We start from the raw sequence: 27171 nt of genomic DNA, 5'->3' as shown, positions 1-27171 counted from the left end.
TGCAATGTTATTTTAACACACTTCAACTTTTATTGTATTTCTCTCTGTCTTCTGTGGAAATTTACTTGTATGTTTCTCCTTAAAATAGCCACTGGATTTAATTAACTTGTTTTGTAGCATAGGTTATATTAAATTTTATATAAGAACTTAAGTTTCAAGCAGTAAAGAACTTATCTTCCCATTTGTTTAGGTATTTGTAATATGCTTTAGAATAATATTTCTTTTTACAGGAAATGGGTCGGCATGATGACCTCTGGTCTCTCTTCTACATGTTGGTGGAATTTGTGGTTGGGCAGCTTCCTTGGAGAAAAATAAAAGATAAGGTAAAGCTAGAGGTGAAACCAGAGCATGAGGGAGGTTTACTTCTGGATTCTGAGGAAATACTGTGATAAATCATTAGGATCATTAATTAATTTTAACATTACATTTTCCAGTGTTTTCTAGTGTTAGTTCTTGTGACTAGTGTCATGGTATAAAAAGCAATCAAATTTTACTAATTGTTCTAGGAAGAAAGGAGTTTATACTTCTAGATTGAAATTATTGTAAAGGGCAGAAGTGTGTATTTGCCATTTACTTCATTATTCCAGTAATCACTTGAGTACTTTATTTCAACTTTTCACGCACTTAAAATGTCTAATCTGTTTTGATTATTTGTGAAATAGGTTATTCTTATTTGCTGGAGAACAAAAGTGGATTGGACAATATGCAGTAATGCCTTTAGTCATATGTCATAGGTTAAGCATGCAAAGAAACAATATATAATCGGCCTGTTATTACTTCTTGCAACTTCTTTTGACATCATACTGAAACCAGATTACTCTCTGATGTGATTTATGTATTGGTAGGTGACAGTGTGATGTATAGGTAGCATCTCCTTTCTGGTTTTGATTTATTCATCTTACATGACTGAATATACACCAAAAGATTACTGAACTTGACATGATGCAACAAGATATTTAAATCTTTAAAACATACTACTAGAAAGGCTTGGAACATTTAGTGGCAGTTCTTCTTATCAGTCAGTATTTAAATACAAGCAACACAAACACAGTGTTTTCATATTGAATTTGAAGTTTGTAAATTATTTTGCAAGTGTACTGAGGCCAAAACCAGAATCTCCTATCTTGCTATCTGGTGTAGAATGGCCTTTCTCACTATCATTTAGTGAAATGTAGTGGCTAATAGTGTGTTGAATGGCTGTAATGGAGAATGTGAGTGTGTTGTAACAGAGAATGAAGATGTGCCACTATTTGTTGTGTTACTTACTCCTAGGAGCAAGTGGGCTCCATTAAAGAAAGGTACGAACACAGACTTATGTTGAAACATCTTCCTCAAGAATTCAACGTCTTTCTGGATCACATTTCTAATTTGGATTACTTCACAAAGCCTGATTACCAGGTAAACACTTGTACTATTTTGTCTTTCTGTTTTATAAAGAAGAGAGTTTTATGCTGTTTCATCTTCAATTTACTTTGATTTCATTGTGTAATCTTGGTAGTTATTAGGGTTTGTACCACCACAAAGTTAATTTAATGACCGTTTAGTGCCATGGAAACTCTGTAGTTCAAATATATTATTTTTTTCCATTTGGGAAGTGTAAGGCTGTTAAGTTTCTAAAAACAATTGACACCTGTTTTTCAGTCAGTATTCTGTTAGGATTGAGAGCTATCCTACTATCACAGCTTCTAGTACATGCTCCTTAAGTTAATCCTCTCAGGGATTGTCCTGGCAGATTTCCAGAGTCTGGAACTCAGCACCTACAGCTAGAGCACAACATACACTCATGGTGTGTTTTCAAAACTGAGGTATTGTGTACAGAGATCACAGAAGACCAGTCATTTTCCTTTGTTTAAGAGAGCATTGCCTGCTGAAATGGGCAGCCTCTGCTCAGTGGTTAAGGTGGTATGTGCTGAGAGGATATGCTGTAGAACGTGTCTTAACTCACTCACTGTTGACCTAGGATTAAACAATAAAGCAATGCAGAACTTCTTCCCAGTTTGTGGAAAGCAGCAGAGGAATGCTCAGGAAAAGCAGGGAAGGAGAGACTTGAGAGTTTTCTCAGCCTTGCACTTCTGAGAAGTTGTACTAATCAAACTGCACAGCATGGCAAGCTGTCCCTGTGTGCCTTCCTTCTGGCTCCCAGAAACATGCATTCCTGCTTCCCACTTGCAGGACCTGTCGTGCCTCTGTGCCTTTGTTCAACTCCCTAAATCAGTGAAATCAGAAGGAATGAGTTTCTGTTGGTGTTCAAGTGTAATTGGTTCAATTGAATAAATAAATCTAGCTAATTCTGGAATTGTAGCTTTGATAAGAGCAACTCCTCTACTTTGCTTGGTAAGATTAACAAAGAAATCAAGATATATAAGAATTGAAATAAGAGCTGAAAATCTCAAGGAATAACTGATTTCCTGTTATAAGTGGATTTCTCTAAATATACTGGTATATGATTCTGCACATTTGCAAAACAAATAAATTTTTGTGAACAAATATGAATGTTAAAAAAAGCAACTTATTACAAACACAAAAAAAAAGTTCAATATTCCTGAAAAATATATATTTTGATTTATCTTTTCCTCTTCTCCATTGCAAATTTCCATTAAATATGTCCTATAGTTTACAATTAAGTGAGGAAAAAGTTTTCAGTGTTTTGTATACCTGGTTATAAAGATGTATCAGATTTCTTTTCCTAAAGTAAAAAGTACTATTGCAGAAATTTTGATGTTGCATAGAAAAACCTTGATTATAGACTGGTAAATACATTTTACATTACAGTATATAGATAGCCATATTTTTGCAAATCCTTTTTTGTGGTCTGTTTGTATCTAACACAGCACATGCACTCGGCAATTAACATGATACTAGGACAGAGTTTTTCCATGATAGAGAAAGCCCAGTAATTTACAGTCCTGTGGCATGGAACATTTGCAGTTGTGTAGCTGCAGCCTGAGCCTTACAACACAGGCTTGCTCATGTGCTTTAGACCAGAGCGGGTGGTTTTATTTAGAGCAATGAGAATGCTCTTTTACACTCTGGTCTCTCTTAACTTGTGTTGGCAGTGGTGTTATTCCTACCTATTATATTCTTTGTATTTATGGATGGGCACTGAACAAGAATGTATGTATATCCCTGCTTCGAAGAGTTTGCAGTCTAAAACGTTCATCACCTAGGTCAAGAAGCTGTGTTTGATTTTGCAATATCAGATATTTATTTTTTTCAGGTGTTTGTGCCTACATTGCCTCAGCCTCCTGATATCATTGAGCATTGGAGTTTGTATTGCCTTATAGCAGAAATTGTTAAAAAGATTTAAAAGAGAATGACCTTAAAAATTACTTCAGAGACAGTGCTTAATGTTTAGAGGAAGAGAAAAATTAAACACAGTACATAAGGGACAGAGTGAACTATGGCTTTGTGCTCTTCAGTAGGATTACAGAAATGACTGGGACAGGTGGCACACAGAAGGTTCTTGAGAGTAAAAAAATACATGGGTGACACCACTCTATACAAGATAAATGATCCAAACTTCCCATCTATTTTAAGTTGCCAAAGGGTATGCCAAAGGAGAGTGTGGAAAAATTTTCAGCATCCTGGATTGGAAAAAACCCCAGATTTTTAGCTTCTAGAGAAAAAACTTAGGAATGTTACAGAGTAAGAGAATGATATGAACACAACCTTCCCCTCAGCGACTAGAATGAGACAAAACTTATTTCACTGAGAGAGGAAAGTGATGCCATTTATTCTGTCATGGACACAAATTTTCTAAAGACTTTTTCACAGCATAAGATGGGGGTTGAATACTTAGACATTTATAGTATAAATGTCAGCATTATATGAAGTAAATTATATACATTTCTTATTACAAAAATGTATGAATTAGCAGATCAGTATCCTTTCCTACATCTCATTCATTTCCTTGGTTTCATTGTGTTACCAAATGTATTATTTTCTATTCCTCTGCTAGAGAGCCATTGTATGGTGTTCTGCAGCAGTGTAGTTTTGCTTCTCTGTATTTCTGTCTTTTGTAAAAGTCTATGGTCTATCTTTGCCTCATGCCCTGTGAAAACACAGATGTGAGTGGACTTTTTTCTGTTTTAATAAAATGCAATTTTGTATATCTTGGCCTCAAAATCTTGAAAAATGAGAAGTGTTTCATATAATTTTTTTTTTTAATGTTGTTTTCAGTATTACAGGAGGATATTTCTTAATTGTTTGGTCTCTTAGACAGAAATGAAGGTTATTATCTTTTTTCTTTATTTTCAGCTTCTCATGTCTGTGTTTGACAACAGCATGAAAACGTTTGGGGTTATTGAAAGTGACCCTTTTGACTGGGAAAAGAGTGGAACTGATGGCTCTCTGACAACAACCACAACTTCAACCACCCCTCAGTTGCACACTCGTCTTACACCGGCTGCAATTGGGTATGCACGGTGTGGTCTCTTCAATGGCAGCCACAGCGGGGCTTCCTACCAAAGGGAAATTATCTCCATAATTTAGGCTTTTTCTGCAGAATTTTGAATGCAAAGACGAAGGGAGGTTTGGGAGCATTTGAAGTATTTCCCTTTTTAGGGTTCCAGTTTATACTATCCTGAAAGATCACCACTGCAGTCCGAAAATTACAGCAATAAAAATAGTACTCCAGGAAATTGCATATAAATTTGCTCATCCATCCTTTGCTAAATCGTATTTTGTGAAACTAAATAATGTGTCCTGAGTTTAAGTGCCTGCAAATTCAACTGCCTGGAAATAAACCCATTGTTTTCTGTAAGCTTGAAATAAAATTCTAGCTGCAATTTCCTTTATAAGTTTGAAAAATGACTGGATCTTTATAAGAAATTTGGAACTAGATTTTGGGTGTGTTTGAAATAATATTTAATATGTTATATGACACATTCTGTAATTAAGTAAATTTGACAAGATGTGATGTTTAATAATACCCCTACTGATCTCAGGGGACTGAAGAATATTGGAAGTGTTTATGGATGAATGTAAGAAGTGTTTATGGGTGCCATTCATTTTTTTGACTAGAAGAATACATAGAGAACAATCAGAGAGAGGTTGAGACTGGACATGATCTATAGCAAATTTTCTCAGAAGTGGCTTCAAAAACATTCAAAGAACAGATTTTATGTGGTAGAGTTTTTTTAAATTTATATATTTTGTTACTTACCTAAATTAAATAAATTGTGAAAGCCAGGAAGTTGGAGGTGTTATGTTAAATAATTTCCAAGATTTATTTTTCTGCAGAAATGTGATTTTCTTTGTGAGTTTTTGTTTGTTTCTTTCTTTTAAAATAGAAAATAATTTCTGTAAATTGAGAAGTATGAAATTACTGTAATTACTCAATTCTGTAAATTGAGAAGTATATGAAATGAGAGTACAACAATTTTTACTTTTCTGATTTAATTTTTAAACTACTTTTACAGAATTGCCAATGCCACTCCTATCCCAGGAGATTTGCTGCGGGAAAATACAGATGAAGTATTCCCTGATGAACAGCTCAGTGATGGAGAGAATGTTATTCCTGTGGGTGTATCACCAGAGAAATTACCTGGATCCCCTGGACATCACCGTCCTCAGGAAAAAGATGTTTGGGAAGAAATGGATGCAAACAGAAACAAAATAAAACTGGGGATCTGTAAGGTACTTTAAAATCTGCATTGTGAAGACCATCTTTGATCAGCTTCATGTTCTTGTAGTGCACATAAGATATAATTAATAAGGCGGTTGTACTGATACCAATTAGAATGATACAGAATGATCTAAGAAAAGGAATTACAATAGAGATAACACATTTTATATACGGAAAAAAGCAGACAGGCTTTTGGGTCTTGTGTCACTTTATCAGGTCTTTATGATTAATAGCTTGCTGATAATTTGAAACTCTTTGTAGTTTACTAATATTTGTTTTCTTCAGACATGATCTTCATTCTTGCTCACTGAATGAAATCAAAGCAATTTTCCTGCATCTTGCATGTGTAGAAGCTAAATACTGAATGTGCAAAAGAAGATTTTAGTGTTCTCCAGTTGACAGTGTGACTGGCAGTTTCCATTTAATTCAGTTGGTTTTATCTCCATAAGATATAATACCTTTGTACTGATGCAGAGGTTCATTGGCTGGCCTTTGGAAGAGAATACTGCTTTATTTTCAAAAGTGGTTTCTGAGAATTGGTTTCTGTCTTCCTTACTCACAACCACAGTATTTTGTACTTGGATAGTTGTTGCCTCTTTCTTGATATAACAGTGTTTTTAACATGGTACTAAAATGTTCTTTATCTAGGAGGGCTGTCTACTTTTGAAGCTGTTACTCATTATTTGCTAGGGATAAAAATGTATTGTGTGAAGGACCAATGCATGGTGCCTGTTTTCAAATGTGCTTATTTGTTTGTTTATTTTTACCAGAGAGAAAGGAGATTGTTTTAGTTCAAAGGCACTTTGTTACACCTGTAGAAACTAAGCAGGATCATGATTTCCCAGCTCTAAATCATATTCAGTTGTTATTCTAAATCATGTTCAGTCATTATTAAGGTAGAATGCAGTTGGGTTAAAACATAGTTTAAAGTCACAGAAATATTTAGTAGATTTAATGTATAACAGTGTTATATGCTCCAGAGAATCAAAAAGGCTGGAAGCTAACTTCTCTTTAATAAGAGCACTTGACTGTAAAGCAGACCAAAGATGCTACCAAATACAAAGTTTCAGACTATTATTAAAGAAAATTTCAGAGATGAGTGTGAAGTATCAGAGTAAATGTAACTGTATTGCTGGGCCTTTGATACTCCTGTTCTCAGACTTACCCAGAACCAGTATATTGCCAGTGTTTTGTCTGCTGTAGGTGTGTGCTGAAGAGCATATCTGAATTACCTTAACTATGGAATGAACTTAAGGGTCATTACAAATACAAATCTGCTTTTCACATTCTAAAAAATTTTGGAGGTTCTTTACCATGTAGTACCTTGTCTTCCTCTTGTTCTACCACTCCTAGTAAGTTAAATTTTTACTTTGCATATTGCACAGGCTGCCACAGAGGAAGAAAACAGCCATGGACCAGGGAATGGAATGCTAAATGCCCCAAGTCTTGGTTCTCCAATTCGAGTTCGCTCAGAGACCACCCAGTTAGACAGAGATGTTCCACTGGTGCGAAAGTTACGTTCCATTCACAGCTTTGAACTGGAGAAGCGTATGACGTTGGAGTCTAAGCCCGACACTGATAAGTTTCTTGAGACCTGGTAAAGAAACTGTGTTTTCATTTTGCTTGGATCTTTTTAAGGATGTGTGACTGGGATTCTGTTATCTCTGCTGTGTGAAGAGCAGGAATGGAACTGTTGAGTATGCTTATGCAAGTTACAGCAAAGTATTTTTAATAATATTGCTCAATTAATGGATTTCACTGCTTGGCAGCTACTTTAGAAAATGATTACTGCTAGAATACAGTTGAACTGGACTTCCACAGCTGGGAATTTTGTAATCCGAGACTTAGTGGTTGTAACCCTGGTATTTATTAACTTTCTTCAGTGGCATACTCATGACAGTCAGTACAAGTCATCCTGAATAAGAAGGTTGACATCAGGTGCTCGATAGAGGCAACATGAGATTAGGCTATATCACATGAGAATGGAAGTTTACAGGAAGTGGAGTGAAGAATTTAGAAATCTACCTGCATGTAGCAGACTTATGCCCAAAGGTGTTGCACCAATATAAAAAAATCTTAGTGGAAGACAGAGAATTGGAATTTGAAGGTAGAAAAGAGACAGATCTATGAAAATTGATTCAGTTTTCCGGTGTCTAGAAAGAATAATGGGAGAGGGACACAGTGAAATCTGACTGAAAGGCTTTGTGGGGACAGTAGAAGAGAACTGGGGTGATGACAGTGACAAAATCCTTCTAAATACTTCATAGGGGAGCTAGGAATTTGGATTTATTTGATGAAGCAAATTCTGCAAAGCATAAGTAAGGAATTAATCAAAGCAATAAATAACCTTCTTCTTGAAAATGGATAATAACTGCTGCAGGAAACATCTATTTCTTCTGATCCACTTTGAGTTTCTGCTTTGTAACAAATGGAGTAGGCATCTGTGGTAACCTCACTACTGAGTTCTTCTCTTTCAGTTCTCCCTTCTGGTAATTATATTTACAATACAATGTGATATATTGCAACTAAAATTAAAAATGTGTATATTTCTAAGACCATCCATCCATTTTTACTTGAAATCATACTTACTTGTCTTAAATTGTGGATCTTTGAATCATTGCAGGCTGTTCTAGAATATGACAACAAATTTTTATACAAATCTAGTAATCTTCTTCTGAAAACACTTAAATGTAACTTACATTATTTAATTAATTCTTAACTAATTCAGATGTTAACTTCTTTTCTCTTAAGTTTGGAGAAGAAGCAGAAAGACTTGAAAGTGGCAGAGACTCCTGTTGCTGCTGCTCCTCCTCTTTCTCAGAAAACATCTGTTCCTGCTCCTGTGACTGCCCGCACAGACCATGTTTGGCACTATGATGAAGAGTATCTTCCAGATGCTTCAAAGCCTGTGTCAGCTAATTCTCCTGACCATGCTGATGGTGTTATGAGCAATGGATTTGTAGCTGTTAACCTAAGCTCCTGCAGGCAGGAGGTTGATTCTAAGGAATGGGTGATAATAGATAAGGAACGGGACTTGCAGGACTTCAGGACAAATGAGGCTTTAGGGCACAAAATGACTGGAAGTCCCTCAGATGAAGAGCCAGAGGTACTACAAGTTCTAGAGGAACCCCTTCCAGAAGAGCAGTCCAGAGAGGGCGGTTGGGCGGGAAACAATGTCCATGCCAAGAACCAAACTTCAGGGGTGGAGTTTATTCTAGACATGGAATGTCATCCTGCTGCATCTGAACAGCTTACAGATAAACTGGAACTTCTGTCTGGAGCTGCAGGACAGCTTCTTGCGGCCACCCCTACAAGTCCTATGGAAGCTCAAGCAGAAGGAGCACTCACTCCGGTAAGAAAACCTCTGCTTGATTCAGAACTGTAAGATGAAATGGTAAAGGTGGTGAATAAAATACAGCAGTGTAGCCAAAATTCCTAGTTTCAGCAGGTATGGGACTTGATTCTTGAAGACTGATCTTCCATATTCTGTTACACAGCTGTGTACAGTCACCCATGGAAGCGCTAATTGTTCTGCAGGTGTGATCCACAAAACTGGTCACCTTTAACAAAGAGTTATCTATCTATATGTTTATCTAAAGAAGCTCCTTGTGCAGTGATTCCTAATGAGTGAGACACACTCATGTGAACACATATTTATTATATTTGCAGTACATAAACATAAAATTACAATTGAATGTGTAAAATGCTGTGCTACAGTGTTTCATATGTTTCAGGAAAAATCTAAGTGGCTGAAATTAAAGAAACAGTTACTTGCTCTCACCTCTCGCTATGATTCCTGCAGTGTTTGCTTCTGGAATTCACTTTGTTTCTTCCTGTTCAGAAATTTCTAATAGTACCTATACAAGCAACTCGTTGCCTTTTATAAAGTGTTGATGCTTTTCACTTTTAAAAGACTTTTGCAACTCCTACTTTACTCCTGTGTTTTTCACTAAGACAGATTGCTGTGCTTTCATTGCATAACCTTGTTTTTCTTTTCTGTCTTTTCTGAAGAATTCTCTGTTGCAGTTTTTGAACATTTACTTTTTTCTCCTGTCACTGTTTCTACCAAAGACTTCTTTGCCTTTACTTAAAGAGTAAGTGAGATTAATGGTTAAGTGATTTGGAATCACCTCACAGTTTTATTTCTCCCCTATTTAAAGTAGATATTGTGGCATGTATGATCTAAAGGTCAATTATTTCAAGTTCCCTTGAGCCAAGAAACCTGGCTATATTTTTTCTTCTTGTATCACTACTTTTTGTGAAAGATACTGCCAGCTCATTAGAAAAAGAAACTTATCACCAGCTAGTAATTTATTATCAGGTGTGGAATATCTTTTATAGTGAAAATGAACTACTCAATGTAATTAACTATAGCAGCACGGTAAAATTTCAACTGTGCCTAGATTCTCATGGAAAGGCAAGATCATATCTTTCATAAGATATTATATTTTGACATCATACTTTAAATTATGTAGTTTATAGAAGATTTGTTTTATATAATAGAAAATACAGAACTGTGTTAAACAACAGATTTTTGAGATTCAGCTTGAAATATTAGTTACATGAAAGAATTTTTGATGGTTAGAAACCTTTAAAGGTGAGAAATAATTTTAAATTTTTAAGTTGTTCTGTTTTTGTATTTTAAGGTCAGTTTTAGCAAAGCAAACAAAAAGAGCAGCACTTGGTCCTGTAAAATACTAATTATCAAGTGTCTTTATTTCAAAAGTCATTAAAAACAGCTTGTAATTTTCTATGCAAATGCACAATACCACTGTACACTTTATACAAATATGGCTCTTTTGGAGGAAATAGCTGTTTTACTTTAAACTAAAAGTAGAGGTGGTACAAATATTATGTACTACAGTGCAAAAAATGGACACTATCTTTGTCTGAAAAGGAAGAAGCTTCAGAACATGGGAGCAGAAATGGTTGCAAACAAAGTTATTTATTATAAAATGCATTTGAAGAAATACTGGCTGAAGTAAAAACTTGAGTGAAATTATATTTTACTCTGGCTTTGCAGGGAGATAAGTAACATTTATCATTACCTCAAAAAAGGGGGAAATTAATATAGTTTATGTTATGCGGGAAGGACAAGTAGTGTTGGGAGTGCAAGGTGAATGGCAGGAAGGAACTTGGTGTTTCAAAGGTGAGTGATGTACAATAGGAAATATAACTGACCTGGGAATAAAGAAATTAGAAATTACTTAGCCAGTTTAGGAGCTGGGAACAGAGTGTGTTTGTACAGTGTGTCTACTCCAACTGTGATGGCAATTTGTGGTAGTCTTCCATCTACTTCATTAGCCCTGGAAAGCCACACAAAGCCTAAGAGGCTATTTCAGAGTGAGCTTTTCTTTTTGGCCTTCATTGGTGTATTCCACTTTATAAAGGATACTTAAATATTCCCTATAAAGGGTACTAGAACCCGGTTCTTTTTGGTGATGTTCTTGTCACTTCACTGGGAGCAAGTGTGTGTGTATGCCTCTTCTTCCTGTCATTCTCTCTGTTTGAATGTCCTGGTGACCTCAGGGAGCTGCTTGGTAGTGTCCTTTTCTTTCTTTCTCAGAGTACTTACCCTGAAACTGTTTTTTCAATGTGATCCTTGGTTGTGCATCAAACGTTCTTGTTCTTTATTATTTTTTTTCTAGGTAGCACCTTCCTGGCAATAAAAATAATAGCCAAAGGTCATACTTTACTTTTCTGCTCATTTAATTATACTGCACCAGTTACTAAGAGCAGGCTTAGATCCAAGAACGTTAATTTTAGTATTATAAATCAAATGAATGTTACTAAAAGGGGTTAAAAATAGATGTTGAAATTATAGTAGTATAGAAGCTTAATATAATTACTGAAATAGTTCACTCGTTTCAAACAGCCTGAAACTCTAGGACATGCCAGCATTCCTGATCATCATGCTTATGCATCTACTTCCCATATGGATTTTGACTGACCTGCTTCACTTTCATTTAGAAGAAAGTACAGTTTTGCTTTTTGGGCTTATTTTGATAGGTTTGTTAAATATGCAAGGAATTAACTTCAGTGGTGAATGAATAAAATAGTTTTCCTATCATAAGTATTTTTTCCTATCATAAGTATTTCCTATCACAAGTATTTTTTTAATATTTCCTTTTTACTTTGACTCTTGGTTCTTAATTTCTTTCAGAGCTTTATTGCTCAATATTTTAGTAAGTAATAGCATGGATGTTTCTGTATGTGAAACTAATATTTCATACACTCACCCATAATTTTATTTTCTCCTGAAGGAAAGAAATGTCTGGTCTACAGTTCTTCCATTTGTAGATAAATATTCTTCCTGAAATTGTTTGTGTTTGTGGACTTCCTGTAATTGTTGATAATATCACTTCTCACATGTTATACGCAGCATCAGCATTCTGTTAAAAGTTTAAAGTTGCACCAGTTAAGAAAGGAAACTTGAACTCAAAAATTAAGAGAATAAAATATGTAAGCTGGGGGATAAGAAAGTCTCAGGCATAAAAAATTACAGCAAATTTTGCTATCTATTATGAAAGAAAGGCCTTCAGGTAAGAGAAGTATTTTTCATGTTATCAGTCTTGGTTTTTTAGTTGCAATACAGATTCTGTGTGCTACCAGCAAAGACCAGTTTGATCTGGCTTAGTTGTGGTGGGCACATGATTACATATCTGTTGAATACTCAGAGCATGCTAAGGGTATATGTGCTGACTTTATGCTTTAATAATGCCTTTATGTTGGCTTTGGCTGTAGGACAGACAGTATGGGATTTGCTGTAGCATCTACTATGAAGCTAATTTGTCAAAACAATTTGAGCTGATCTGCACTAATAGTGAATTTATACTGGAGCAACATTTTGCATCATATGGCTCTGGTTTTCTTTTCCTACACATGGTACTAATGGGCTAGAGCTGGACTTTGTGTTGTGGACCCAGCCCTCATTAATTTTTTGTGTTTGTATTGAATTGCGAAGAACTCCATACAGTGCTTGCACAAAACCTTGCAACTTATATTTATCAAGCAGATATTTTAATAAATAAGAAATAATTAATTTGAAGTAATTAAACATGTAGCAGCTCTTTCCATCTTCATTTTCAGTTAAATTAAACAACAGTTTGCTTTGGTCCCACTTGGCTGACAACACAAATTTGAGTAGATATATATATATCTGTGTGTGTGTGTGTATTATAGAAGAGAGTTTGCTGTGTGAATCTATTTATTTTTATTATTTAGAAATATTGCTGAAAGGGAAATTTTGTATGTCAAGGTTATGTTTTATCAAAGCTTGCTCTTAAATTTTTATTTCTGAGTTGTAAGTAATTAAATTTTCATGTACCTTCTATCCTTATTTGCTGCTTTCATGAGATACCGGAAATCCATTTTTTTCCAGTTGCAAGTCATCTATACATTGTGGAAACTGAAGCTTTAGTATTGACACAATTAAAAGATACGTTTTACTTAGAAACAGAAATGCTTGCTAGATGCTCTTGCTTTCTGAAGGATATAGGTTAGAATTGCAAATACTGTGGTAGAAAACAAAGTCACCTTCATGAAGCTTGCAGAAAAATTCCATATCTCTACTCTTCATGGTTTTCTCTAACTGTGATTGGAACAAAGAATTGCAAACTATGTATAGCAATTTCATTTACAGGTATTTAATGTGTCACCATCAGATATTTATTCAGTAGTGGAAAAGGTCTTGCAAAAAACCAGTTGATTTTAGCTTTGTATATCAAAGATATAGGTTTATTAGAATCACCAATAAGCAATTAAAAATGTACTTTGTCTAAAATTATTAGTTTGGAAGACTTTACAGTTCCTAGTCTTTTTTCTTACCTATTATTTAAATGCTTTAATTAATGTAGTTCAAGATGATGCAATTGTTCCTTGATTCTCCAGGCCAGTATAGTCTCGTAGTATGGTCCCATATTTGGGAAATTTCATCAGAATTGTTTAGTGTTAACCTTAGTGATTAATCCTGTCAGGTGCTGTTCTTAATGTATGCTACTATTGGCACAGCAGTAAAGCCTTCATTGGGTGTACATGCTATAAATCTAGTAATCTCAGAAACACAGCTAGGATGTTGTGCAGATGTGCTAAGTGTTTGAAAGGATCGGTCAATGATCAACTAGCCAGTTATCAACTGATGTACAGAATGTCCTTGAAACAGACTCTATTAGTTTATTACATTTGCCCTGTATTGTTACTGATCAGTTATAATAGTTGCAATGGTTGGGCTTAAAGAATCTGATTTTATTTTCCAACCTAAATGATTCTATGATTCTAAGACTGAGTGAATGAAGAGGCCAGCTAGAGAAATTATGATTACTCTTGATTTTGATACTGTATTTTTGAAAATGGATGATGAAAAATGTGAAGATTAGACTTAAGACACCTCTTAAATGATGAACTTTCAGCCTCTTAAAGAGTTGTGAATATGGTTTTTGAGGGAATGCATATAGGTGAAACACAAACAAGAATTATTAAAATATATTCAACCTTATTTTCTTCCCCGCCATGTTCTCACAGCTCAACTCATGTCATATGCTGCATTTCTCCACTCCAAGAATTTCAAGTCCCATCCTCCGCACCATGAGCCCTGTAGCCTATCTGTCCATCCACTCGGACCCTCTGAGGGAGGCTGCTTTACCAAGGAGTCAGCCAGCTGAGAGCCACTCCTCTTCCTCCCGCTCAACTGCTCGTAGGCAGCTTCCTGTCATTCCCTGTGGCAGCAAGGTCCCCCCTGTCATTCGCATCTCAAAAGCACAACCTGAGCAGGTGAATAAGCCTTGTCTTCGTAGAAGGGACTGCATTGTAGCAGTCATCTGTCAAGTTTAACAGTTTTCAGTTGCTCTGCACAGTCTGGTGCTAGGCATATGCTAGTCATACTGCTATACACAGCATCCTAAAAACGTTTACAAAGATCAAGTTGGGGAGGAAGAATGGATCTTTTCCAGGAATAGAGTTGGGAATACTCTGTGACAAAGATATATTGTCCCACTTAGAAGAGGGGAATATTTAAGAAGCTGTTATTCAGGTTAAGATCTGGAGCACAAAGCATCTTTGGATGTTCTGGAAGACAGATTCACTTCCTCAGAGATTTTCTCTTGAAAAAATATGGGATTATAAAATCTCGATTTTTTTAAATTTTTTGTTTAATTTCAAACTAAGAATTATGGATTCCTATAATCACAGTACCAGCTGAATTTCAAATTGGGAGGACATATTAAAATTTGGACTGTCTTTATGTGACAAAAAGGGATCTAGAAATAGTCAGATTGTTTCTTTGGAAATTAGCAAATAATACAATTTTCCCCTGCTTACAGTATATAAAATAAAGATGGCAATTATCGGAGGTCACAGGTAAAGAAAAAATGTCACTAAATAAAGGGGACTTTTAATAGTTTTGTATTTCCAGTTTCATTTCAATATGAAAGATGAAGGCTTGCAATCATAATTGAAGTTAAGGGTACTTTTTGTATTGGTCACAAAAACATTGAGATCTGCTAAATAGTGTGAGTTTGCATTGTTGGGTAAAGCAGTATGACATAGCATTAATGCATAAGACTATCATATCATCATCATCATTTTACCATTAATATTTCATTTGGATTATATTTTGTGTTGCCTTTCATTTCCAATGTATAAAAAGTTCTATATTACAAACAGTTTTTATTTTTTTCAGTGAAGAATGAACAGGAGTATTGATATTAAAAGTAATTAATTAAGCTTAGTTACTTTCAAAATTCTGTAGGATCATTGGTGTGTGATAACGAGGCAAACTCCTGACTATTTTTTAGCTGAATATTAAAAAAAAAAAAAAAATCTGTGCTCAATGTATAAAAAACGAACAATAGCTCCCCAATGTTCATGATTGTGAGCTTGATGGGATACCAAAATACCACATCTTCATGATGAGGAAGCTGACATATTGAGTAGGGAAAGGGACCTAGGAGAAATTAACTCATTAGGAGTTAAGCTTCAGTATTTTTCAGCATTGGTTTATATCCTAGGATGCAAGATGACCTTAATTTTTGGTTGTTGGTTTGTTTTTTTTTTTTTTATCTCTATAGTTATGATTTAAGTTTTTCAATCAGAATTTATTACAGGTGTAATTAGCAAACTTAGTAAAATGTGCACAATGCTCAGGAAAAGCAAGTTGGCACAGAGGGTCTTCTCTGGATTCCTTAGTACCCAAAAATAAATACAGCTGCAATGTTAATAAGGGCTGCAAAGTTATGTACTTTGTCATGTGAAGAAGACCTGGCATTGTGCCAGGTGCTGCTACTTGGTGGAGTGAACATTAAGCATCTTCTTTCCTTTTGCCTGGTAAGTGCTTGACTGCTGTGTTGCTTTTTGAGCTGTGATTTGAAAGTCATAACTGTGTTAAGAATTACCAGTTTGTCATTTCCTATGGAAAGTACAAGCATGTGATTGTTTAGTTCATTCCAACAATGAAAGCCTCATATACTTTATGGCTCACTGAAGAATTCAAAAACTTTTGCAAGTCCTTATCTTTTTGACCTATCTTAAATATTTAAAGGAATTTTGTCATTCATGTTAATCTGTGTCAATATTTGGTACTGAATATATTTTCACGTCTCTTGTTCTGTCTGCAATTTGGTTCAGCATTCATAACTAATGAATTTCAGAGGTCAGGGATCTGTATTTTTGAATTTACTTTTCATAAAAAATAAGAAATGATACATCTGTTTCTGGAATCAAGCAAAGCAACTTTCTTTCCAGATTTTTTATGAATGGGGTTCAGGAGCTCTAACCTATCTGCCTGTACTTTGGTATCAGATAGCATGAAATCTCTGTATATTCTCTGCTTACTAGTGCAGAGAGGCTATAGGATGTAGGTTGGTCTATATTTGCTCAATAGAGGTCTCCTTTCTTGCCATACATAAATTATGAAAGAGAATTGGGGTGTTTTCCTTCAGCTCTCCTTATTTATTCAACTTGCAGCATAAAGAAAAGCATGTGGTAGCATTAAAGCTCTCAAATAAACCAGATGAATTCTTTGTATTTGGGTCTGAAAAGTGTATCTGGTGTGCTATTAGTGTCCTTCTCATCTACAGCGTGGTCAAATTGTACAGCAAATCCTCTGGAAACCTAACACTTTTCTTCCTTTCTGCAAATTTTTCAACCAGATGAGTTCTCTGCTCATTTAGAGAGCCGCATTCGGTGTTGTGTGAGGTCAGTGGTAAAGGTGATGTGAGTGCAGCAACTACTGGCCAGGGCTGTGTGAGAAGATACTGCTGAAGTAGCTGTAGTGCTAAATGTGCAGCTGTGTCTTAAGAAACAATCAAAATCAGTGACTGCAGATTTTTATCTCTGGTTTCTCAGCTCTAATTCTCCAATAAGATAATGAACACCTCTTCTAGGCATGGCAGCAATCTAGAATAATTTTAAACTAGCTGCTCTACAATATGATACAGCCCTTAACAAAGGTGGATTCCAGTTTTGTCTGTCATTCAGGTATATTTTCATTTTTTTCAGTATGCTTAATTTGGTATGTGCAGGATTTAATTTAATTTAAATTTAATTATTTTATGGTTATTCAATGTGTTAGGGAAGGCTAATCTGTGTCTCTCAGGTTAAGCAATTAGAATTAGCAGGCATTTATACAAATATTTTCTCTTCTGTCTTAAAATTCTCAAATTTATACCTTACTGCAACATTTAAAAATATTTTGTAATTATATACTTATATAATTAGTTGCAAAATGTTCTGAAATCTTCCCACACAAGAAGCTATGGAAATTCAAGCCATCATGTTCATACTTGTATCCAAGATGAGAAATAATATAGTGATCTGAGTTGAAAAAATTACCTTAATTTTTAAGCATCTCACTGGAATTCAGGGACATAGGGAAGAATAAGGTAAGACTTCTTGATGTGTTCAGGGGTTATTTAGAGAAATAATGCATATCCCTTATAATTGTTTTTTTTAAATTTTAGCTGTTTCAGGTTTATGAGCTAGGAGTGCATATAATTGTTGTGAATTTTGTTCTTTTTTATTAATGAATTTAATATGTTTTGCTAGTCTGCAATAGCAAGAGAATGAACATTTACATTGGTTTTCACATTTAACAATCCCTTTTAGACCATAAATAGACAAACGAAACCCCAAAGTGTTCTTTTCAAATTTGTCAATGTTATTTACCTGTCATGTATGGCAGGATTGCTCTAAAACTCAGCTAGTTAACACTCTGGTTTAGAATTTAAAATATCATCTAAAATCCTCTTCTGAACTTCATTTTAAAGACACAGGACATTATCAAAAATAGATGTGTTCTTGAAAGAAACGAGGGAAGAGGTTTCTTCTGTTTGGCGAGTCTGTGTTTTTACTGCTGCCATGGATAAAACCATAGTTTGTCTGTAGAAAAAAAGCTTTAATTTCAGATTTTACAGAATTGTTACGCCTCTGGTTACCTATCCTGATGGAAACTATATGGAGTCAGCACAAGGTTTAAGTTAGGTTCTTCCCTGTTTTAATCAAGACAGAAATTCAAGGAGTTAGTCCAGCTTGTAGCTACGAGAACTGTTTCATACACGGTAGATTTGATTTTTTTAAGTAGGGAAACTGTGCAGATGTTGTACCAGCTTGTTCATGACAGGGTAATTGTTAATAACCATTAATTTTTCAATACATTTTACTCTGACTTACATTCTTTTAAGCAACTGGATTTTGTATTGATAATGATGTTTCTAGAAGAGTTTTCTTCTATACACTTTCTCTAGTGCAAACAAGTAAAAATTTTTATTTTTTACTTTTATCGAAGTGTCAGAGGAAATTACTTGATACATAGACATCTAAATGTTACCTTTTCAGAGCAGTCTTTTGTCTGAAGGAAATTCTTCAGGCATACTTTTTTCTCATCTGCCTTTGGTGTAAAGAAGAACTAAATTGTACAGCATGTTAAATTCTTCCAATGGAAAGTTTTCCAGTTGTAAATTAGGTAATTAAGAGTTGAGGACAAGCAAGTCAGCATGAATGACTTACCTTTTCCCAAGTAGTGTGTTGCTGTAGAGAATGTTTCCATTTGTAGTGACAGAACCATTTTGACCATTCTGCTTCTGCAGGTTTCTCCTCTAGAAGCTGCAGAAAAGCCATGAAGGTCTGGACTTAGCTGTGGTAATAGCATCTGCATACATTGAGTCAAAAAACCCCAAACATTCAAAAGTTATAATTGTTTTACATGTCTGTGGTTTCTGGCATCAGCAGTGTTTTTCTGATTCCCAAAATTTGTAATCACAACTTGCAGTTATTGTTGTCTGTCCTTAAAGTTAAAATTTTTTTTAAAATTACTCTTTTAAAATGCCAATCCTATAGAAAACATGCATGATTTATTACGTTTTTCTAACATCATAGTTTCATTAGTATAAAATACGTAAAGATGTTTCAGGAAACACGGTTGTCCATTTATAGCTCTGCATCTTTTTCCACCCTCTTCCCATTTCTTGCAACTTCCACGTAAATCAATGCCAAAATTAACATTGTAGAAGAAATAATATACCTGAAGAGCTGTGGAGAGCAACATATGCCTCTTTTCAGATAGCTAGAAAAAATCTTCATATGTTACTTCTCTTTAGTCTAGGATTAGGGCCTGCTACATGTGAGTTTCTACTAAAAAATGATGGTGTCCTGAGACCCAGCAGTTCCTACAAATGCCTGCAGTCCTTGCAATACTGTATATATGGGGCTATTGATAAGGATTCAGTATCAAAATTTACAATAATCTCTAGTCTAATCTTCCATAGCATATGAATTACAGCCATATGTTTCTCCTATTTATCACCCTATTAGTCTTTTTGTAGAAACAGCCAATATACTTTAGTAAACATAAAATTAATTATCTTAACTTCCCTACTGTGAGCTTAATCTGGGAATGGAATATAAGGGGTACAAAAGACTGCACTCTAGAAAGTCAGTAGGAGGGATAGTAGTAGGTAGGGAGGATTTTGGGAGGTGGGTCTGTTCTGAACAGGAACAGGAAGCTGTGAGCTGTCTCCCAAGATATAAAGTGTGGCAGTGGTTTACTTGTGTGAGAATGGCACTGACAGTAAATTACAGGACAGTGCATTGTATACCCTTGGCTCTTTCTTACAACCTGCAGTTCAAATTTCTTTGCAGAGGCATAATATTGTGCAAGGAAATAGAAAGTAAGTGATGCAAGTAAAGAAAATCTCATGAAGTAAGAGGAAGCTGGTGAACTGGAAAGATTTAGGGAGATTTTTTGGTCTTGTGAATCAGAGTTGCAGTTGCAGACTTGTGCCAAGGTTAGTTTTGTTCCTACTGGCTATAGAGCTAACCATAGGTGAAAAAGAAGCAGGGAAAAGAGAAAAGATGTGGGGGGTTTAATCTCCTGGATACAAAAGCTTCAAGGTTTACTGAAGTAGGAAAGATGTTCTGAAGAGTAAACTGATTAGGTGAAGTGTCTTCAGAATGTCCAGTAATATAATGATAATATATTAATATGAAAAATTACAAATAATGAAAGGATTAGCAGGAAACAGATCTGCACACCTTTTCTCTAAGAGGCCCGAAGTCCTGAAAGCCCTTGACATGCAGAAGTATCAGACATCGTGCGTGGAATGAAGAAGCTATTGCTGATAATGTACAATAATCCATATTCACACCTTCATGTCTTTCCAATTTGGCGACTTTGCAGACCTAAATTCAGTATTTCATTCCTCTACAATTAGCTGTATATGTACACAGAGGCATTCATGCACACATATCACTTACTATTGCAACCTGTCAAAGGTTTAAAAGAAGGAAAGTTTATCAGATCCTGTAAAGGATGTCTCAGAGATATTTATGTTGTTGTTTTGTTCTTTTTCCGTCTTGACACTGTCTTACAAAATTTTCTGAAGAAATGCAGGATAATTTCTCATCTTGGTTCAAGTGTGAATTTGAGGAAACATAAGGGAATTAGGAAATTATTTTAGAAATGGCCAAAAGATTCAAGACTGTGGTCGCAGTAATTTCATTCAAATATTTTGGAGTGAACGGAGAACCTTGAATTCATTGTTCCATATATTGTCTCAGCCATTTTTAGTCATCTGTTGTATCACATAACTCCTGTTGAAGTATGGGAATTGCTATAATCAGTGTTATAAACCAGTTATAGTGAGTTGAAAGGTAGGATTTTAAGTTGTATTCCTCATATTTTATGTCTTAGATGAATAGTAATCTTTGTTCCTTAGGTTCAGTGTTTTACATAATTAACATAATTAACCATAAAAATCTCATAGGATAGAAGAGTATTTAGTGTCACAAGAAATAAAAATATGAGGATCATTTATGATTACCCATTTAAATTTATTGAACATATAGATGAAGTGTCAAGTTGAACGGGGATATAATCTAGTTCTTGTACTTTGAGAAGACTAATAAGAGGTTTATTGACCATGTGAGAATAGAAGATTTTGTTTGTTAGTGAATAAATATCATGAACGTGATATATGTGTTCAAAAAGCCTTTTCTGAAAGTATGAATTATTCAGTAGTACCACATCTTTATTGATACTTAGTCACCTAGTATCCTTTTCTCCATTTGTTCAATATTTCTTTTTCAAAAATAGCTCCTGCCTATTTGATTGTTCAACAAGCTTAGTCTCCTCTTTCTTCAATGTAAGGGTTAAATCTGTATGGCCAAGATGAGTTGGGAAGACTAGAAAATTCTCTCTCCAGATGTGGCAAAGGATATGAAGTCTATTGAAAAATGTAAATTAACTTCATTTGAGAGCTGCTTTCTTCTAGCAAAGAATTGACATATGAGAGAGGTGTCACAAGGAGAAGAGTGTTTTAATGTAAATGTATTTGAGCAAAGGAGGATTTATTTGCAATTGCAGTTCTTCTGGAAATATATCAAATAGATAAATACCCTTCTGAAAGCAAATGCCTAAGGTTGTCTCATCTCTGTAAGTTGAGAGGACACCCTGATCATTCAGGGTGTCAGAGGACACCCTCTATTCTGAGGGAAGTCATCCCTCAGGTATGTGGATGATAACTCTGGTATTTTAATCCTGAGTTTTGGATTGGCAACTCAATTAGCTCATGAAGTGAAAAGTTTGAAAAAGGAAATATTTACATGTCCTTACTTCTGAGTTGCATCTGCAGCCCTGGAGAATAAGGTATTGAAATAAGCTTAAGACAGAGCTCAGTGGACATCAAATGCCCATCTGATCACTCCAAAATGTGAACCTCCTCTTCCAAGGATAATATTGCATTAAAATTTCCTGAACCCACTTTTAGCCAGATTGTAGATCAGAATTTTTAAGCAAGCTGATGATTTTTGTCTGACAGGCCAAAATAAGTTCCTCTGTCATATGAAAGCAAGTCCTTCAATGTAGGCTACCTCAAGCATCCTACATATGTATGAAAACCTATGGGACAGTTCCCCTGTTTCATAGATCTTTTTTCCTTGTTTTTTTTTTTTCCCTCCAGTATTATCCATTTTCCTCTAAGGAGAGAACTCCTTAGAGTTCTCCGTAAACTGTTTTTTTAACACTCAAGACTTAGACACTAAATGATCTAATTATGGAAAGGCACTTTTAAAGAGAATATTATTTCCTCTGTTCTTTCTGTAGCTGAACTGATGTTCTTCGATTCTCTCAGAAGAAATCTTTTGCACTAAGAAACACTTCACTTACTCAAAGGGGAAATAGCGTTTTTTCAGATGAAAGAACCTGGACTGAGAGTAAGAGGAATAGAGGACTGTTTTGCCCAAACTAAGTAACCTCAGATTTTTCCTCAATGTACCATTTTAATTCAGCAAACATGGATGACTGTATTGGCCCAAGCTTGAAAACAAATAATAAAGGAGACAAAAAGTAGACCCTTACTGCAATCCCTTACTCTCTCTGTGGCTTTTTTTTGGTTTGGTTTGGTTTCTACTGAAAGTAGTACCTATGTACTAGCTCTTGCACAAGCCTAGTAAGCTCAGCTCAGCACTGTGTATAATTTCTCTAACAAAGTCAAATACAATCTGTATTATAACATAGCAGAATTCTATCAACACTCCACTAGTTGTCTTTTCTACCAGTAGTGAATCAAGAAAGTGTTTTAACCAAACTCAGACCCCAGCTTCCACTTTCTGTTGAGTAAAAATTGTGTCAGATTCGTGAGGCTACATAATAGAAAGAAACACAGAGCTGAACTCCCTGTCCATGTAGAAAAAGATGTAATAGTAGCCCTTTGATTTGTAAATATTTTTTTACTTTTTACACCAACTTACTCCATCAAATATATGTAAGCCAGAATGTGAGATATATAAGTTCTTCATGTGAGAGTGCATTCCTCCCATGTCTCCACAGACAAAACTTGTGTATGTGCTGTCTAACCCTCCCACCTCATGATTCTTGCATTTGTGTCTGTATAGTTGGCTGTCTTCAAGTGGGAAGGCGATAAACAACTTCAATTAAGAAGGTGATAAACAACTCAATTTGGGTATTTTCCCTTTTTGATGGGAACTATAGGAAGTGGGTTTATGCCCTTCAAGTAGAGAGAGATATGAATGGAGGTTTCCCATTTCCTGGACACATACTCTAATATTTAAGCTGTGTGCCAAAGACAGTGCTCATCATAACCAATTGTTTCTCAGAGGGAATATGACTTATTGATATATCGAGGTTTTAGGAGTGCTTTACGTGTATCTATTGGATCAGACCTGTTAGGGGATTTAGATATGTAAGTATTTACTTTTTGAATGTCTTTAATCACCTTAGGTAAGGAGATATCCTAACCAGGTTACTTAGTTAAAATGGGGCATAAGTTCAGTAGGAAAAGTAATAACTAATACTAGATACTCAGAGAGGTTCTTTTTCCAGCTAAAATATATTAAGAGTAGGGAATTTCTGAATCTAAATGTCACTGTGTTCTTTGTCTTCTGCATTTGTCTAGAAATATTGTTGTGTACTTGTTAAAGATTTTACATTTAGATACAACTTATTCTAAGAGTATTCTAAGAGTAAAAAATCTGCCTGTTAGGTTGGATTGATTTCCAGGGGGTTGCTAATTGCAGCATTTTTCACTGACATTGTGTTTTTTTTGCCTTTTATGTATTTCTGTCTTGGGGTGATAGACTATTTTTTTTTCTAATTATCTACATGTACGTTATGAAGTCAGGTATTATTTGAACATTGTGATTCATAGGAATCATTATATAATGTATCTTGAAGATGTGCAACCAAAGATGCTATTTAAAGGATGTTACTTGTATAACATTCCCAAGTTTCTCACCCTTTTCTTTTAATTTTCCAATGCAGATAACAATACCCAGACCTTCAGTGGCATCCACACAGTCTGCTTCAGAGAGCTTTCACTATGGCCACCAGCTGGAGAGAAGAGAGCAGGATGGTCAATCTGTAGAACACACTGTGGAACTTTCCTCTCCAAAGGAAAGTTTGCCAGGTTTGGTTGGGACAGAAGATGGACTTCCAGCTTGTGCCGGCAGACCAGATTTGGTACTTAATATTAGCCAAGAGGTGCTTGACAGGGGAGGACTTGTCAAAGACTCTCTCGGTCTTCTGGACTGTGACCAAAAGGACCTACCTGAACACAATGGGATACAGGAAGAGAAAGAATTTGGAAATATTCCTGTGGAGGAGGCTGAGGAAGAAGGGCTTGCAGTGGTTTCTGAGGATGCCATTGAAATGCTAAGCAAAGAACAGAATTCTTCTTTGCCAGGAAACTCAAAATCTGCAGAGGAAGAACCTCTAACAAATACTGAAGCAGCTCAAGAATCAAAGTCAAAGCCTGTCTGTTTGGTGCCAAATCAAGATGAAGTTCTGAAGTCAATAGCACCTAAAACATCAGAATTGTCTCCCTCAAGACTTACTAACACACATGTTAATAGACAGGCAAGCAAAACAGCAACCATTCAGGAAAATGGTTTTCATTCTGATAAGGAGGAAGTCCATAGCCAAGACCTGAAATGCCATCAAGTGGCCCTTACTACTATTTTGCAGCGGGAGAATAAAAAAGAGAAAAATGCTCCCAGAAATGGAGAGTTATTCCACTGCATTTCAGAAAATGAGAATTCTTATCGATCTAAGAAGGACACTGTTAAATCTTCTTTTGTATTCAGGCAGAGTCGAATCCCAGTTTTAGCACAAGAGATAGACTCAATGTCAGATTCCTCTTCTGTTTCTGCAAAGGAAAAGCTTCTTCTAAAAAAGGCCCATCAAACAGACTTGGTCAAATTACTTATGGAAAAGAGACAGCTCAAATCTTTCATTGGTGACCTCTCAAGTGCCTCTGATAAGTCACTGGAGGAAAAAATGGCTGCTGCTCCAGTACCATTTTCTGAGGATGATGTCTTAGCTTCATTTTCTAGATTGACACTGGACTCTCATTTCAGCAAGCAGAATGAAGATAGCTCTTTATCTCCAAGCAGCCCTCAGTCCAGAAAAAGCAAGATTCCAAGACCAGTGTCTTGGGCAACCACTGATCAAGTCACCAGTTCAAGTTCAGCTCAGTTCTTTCCTCGGCCGCCACCAGGAAAACCGCCTATTAGACCTGGGGTAGAAGCTAGGTAATGCAGAGAAAATAGAAATAGATTTTCAGATTGAAAATGGATTTGAACTAGACTGCAGTTACTGTGCAGGATGTAGTGCTGTAGAAGTTCCACCCTCTAACTGCTTTTTAAAAAAATGCTGGGCTTCAATTCTCTGAGAAACCTACATTGTTGGAGAATGAATAGAGAAGAAGCTGCTACACAAGAATGAGCCTGGTTCAGTGTTAAAGCTAAAACATCAATAGATGTGCATTCAGTGTTTTGAAACCTGACAATCTACCCATTTTATTAAAGTGGGGTCACTTTTCCAGAACTGCTGGTTATTTACAAACCCGTAGAAATTTTTAGGAGCTGTTGTATTTAGCCCCCTTGAAAATGAATCTGTTCTTAATGTAGACATTGCAAATAGTTGGAGACTCCAGCCATCACCATTGAGTCAATTGGCTATGCTCAGATCATGTCTAAGTAAACCAACTAGTTAAAGGAGGGCAGAGTGAATTTTAGAAGACCTCCCATTTGCCACGTCTATATGCAGACAACCGCAATGTAGTTTTGTCAGTGTCTACATTCCCAAGATAAGGATAATTTTGATAAAGTAGTGTAAAATCCTTTGAAGGAAGTTGCAGTGGGTCTTGTCATCCCTTAAAATTGTGTATGGGAGTGCGCTGATGGTGTGCAGGAATGGATGTACCCCTCCGAAACGGCAATAAGCACTGCTCTTCAGTGCACTTCTTCCAACCCCACCAGGAAATTCCCATTATCCTGTAAACACTGAGGCTGCTTATGTGAGTGAGTTAATGTAAATATAAACACTATGTTGATCTGAACAGCACAGAAACCAAAGCCTAGATCCAAACACCTGTACATAACAGGAAAGTTGAGTTCCACATATCTGTCCAGCAATGCAAGCTCCTCCTTAGTGATACAGAGTTTCTATTTGAATTTGAGTGAATAGGTGGAAATAATCTTTCTTTGTTTCTTCTTAAGGTTGCGCAGATACAGAGTCCTAGGCAGTAGCAACTCGGATTCGGATCTTATCTCTCGTCTGGCTCAAATCCTTCAGAATGGATCTCAAAGACCAAGGAGTTCTACCCAGTGTAAAAGTCCGGGATCTCCTCACAGTCCAAAAACACCACCCAAGAGCCCAGTCATCCCCCGACGCAGTCCCAGTGCCTCCCCTAGGAGCTCTTCTTTACCCCGTACTGCCAGTTCTTCTCCGTCCCGGGCTGGGAGATCCCATCACGATCAGAGGAGTTCATCCCCCCATTTTGGGAGGAGTAAATCGCCTCCTAGCCATTCAGGCTCTTCATCTTCTAGGAGATCCTGCCAACAAGAGCACTGCTGCAACAAAACAAGCAAGAATGGTCTGAAAGGATCTGGCAGTTCTTTCCACCATTCCCCAAACACTAAGACTTCCACAGGAAAGAGCAAATCAACTACTAAGCTTAGCAGATAGGAATTGGGTCTTGACAGGTATAAAGTCTCCTCCTAAATCTGATGCATGTTGTGTCTGTGTACTGTGTATTTAAAAAAATAATCAAAAAAGGTATATTAAAAAAAAGGTGTTGAATCTGCACATTTTAAAGAAAGTAGCCATTGTAAACTATTCATGAGAAAGCATTCTGTGTAAATAAGTGTCCAGGCTTTGCCTTAGAGCAGGCAGCAAGCAGATCCACAAGATGGGAAGTAGAGGCCAGGGTAAGAATGGCTGGGTAGTCAAAGAGGTGCAATGTATTTGGAGTGAAAAAGTATCTTGAAGGTGAGTGTTTTAAAATGGTATTAATCTCAATGAGTTTAGTTTCCTTAGTTAGAAGATGTGGCCAATTATTTAAGGCCTTGGATACTCAAGGAGTATGTAAGAAAGCCCGAAACAGTTATTCCCAAAATTATGTCACTACTAGGGAGATAGGTACTGTTCGAGCATTTCTCTGCAGTTTTAAAAAAGCACACACTTAAGAAGATTATATTTCTACCTTATAAATTTCTTCCATTTTGAGATGATCTCACCTCTGAGTCACTCACTGAGT

The 27171-nt window shown here is 35.9% G+C and overlaps 1 protein-coding gene across 5 annotated transcripts in view; it reads left to right on the top strand.

Annotated features, from left to right (window-relative positions):
* TTBK2 (tau tubulin kinase 2) overlaps positions 1-26640 on the top strand; it is a 75501-nt gene extending 48861 nt beyond the window's left edge. For 4 of the 5 annotated variants that reach the window (XM_021533523.3, XM_021533521.4, XM_085581877.1 and 1 more), the window contains 9 exons: positions 231-323; positions 1273-1398; positions 4258-4415; positions 5421-5637; positions 7012-7223; positions 8378-8978; positions 14147-14395; positions 23895-25162; positions 26132-26640. In XM_021533523.3, coding sequence (XP_021389198.3) covers positions 231-323; positions 1273-1398; positions 4258-4415; positions 5421-5637; positions 7012-7223; positions 8378-8978; positions 14147-14395; positions 23895-25162; positions 26132-26600 — 3393 coding nt within the window. In that variant the 3' untranslated portion in view covers positions 26601-26640. The remainder of the gene's footprint in view (positions 1-230; positions 324-1272; positions 1399-4257; positions 4416-5420; positions 5638-7011; positions 7224-8377; positions 8979-14146; positions 14396-23894; positions 25163-26131) is intronic. The other variant, XM_021533524.3, reaches the window with a different exon arrangement.
* The last annotated feature ends 531 nt before the right edge of the window (positions 26641-27171 follow it).

Source organism: Lonchura striata, chromosome 5, assembly GCF_050655825.1.
Source record: "Lonchura striata isolate lonStrDom1 chromosome 5, ASM5065582v1, whole genome shotgun sequence".
Lineage (NCBI taxonomy): Eukaryota > Metazoa > Chordata > Aves > Passeriformes > Estrildidae > Lonchura > Lonchura striata.
The sequence above is the reverse complement of the archived record's forward strand: the minus strand, read 5'-3'. Positions and strand labels throughout refer to the sequence as shown.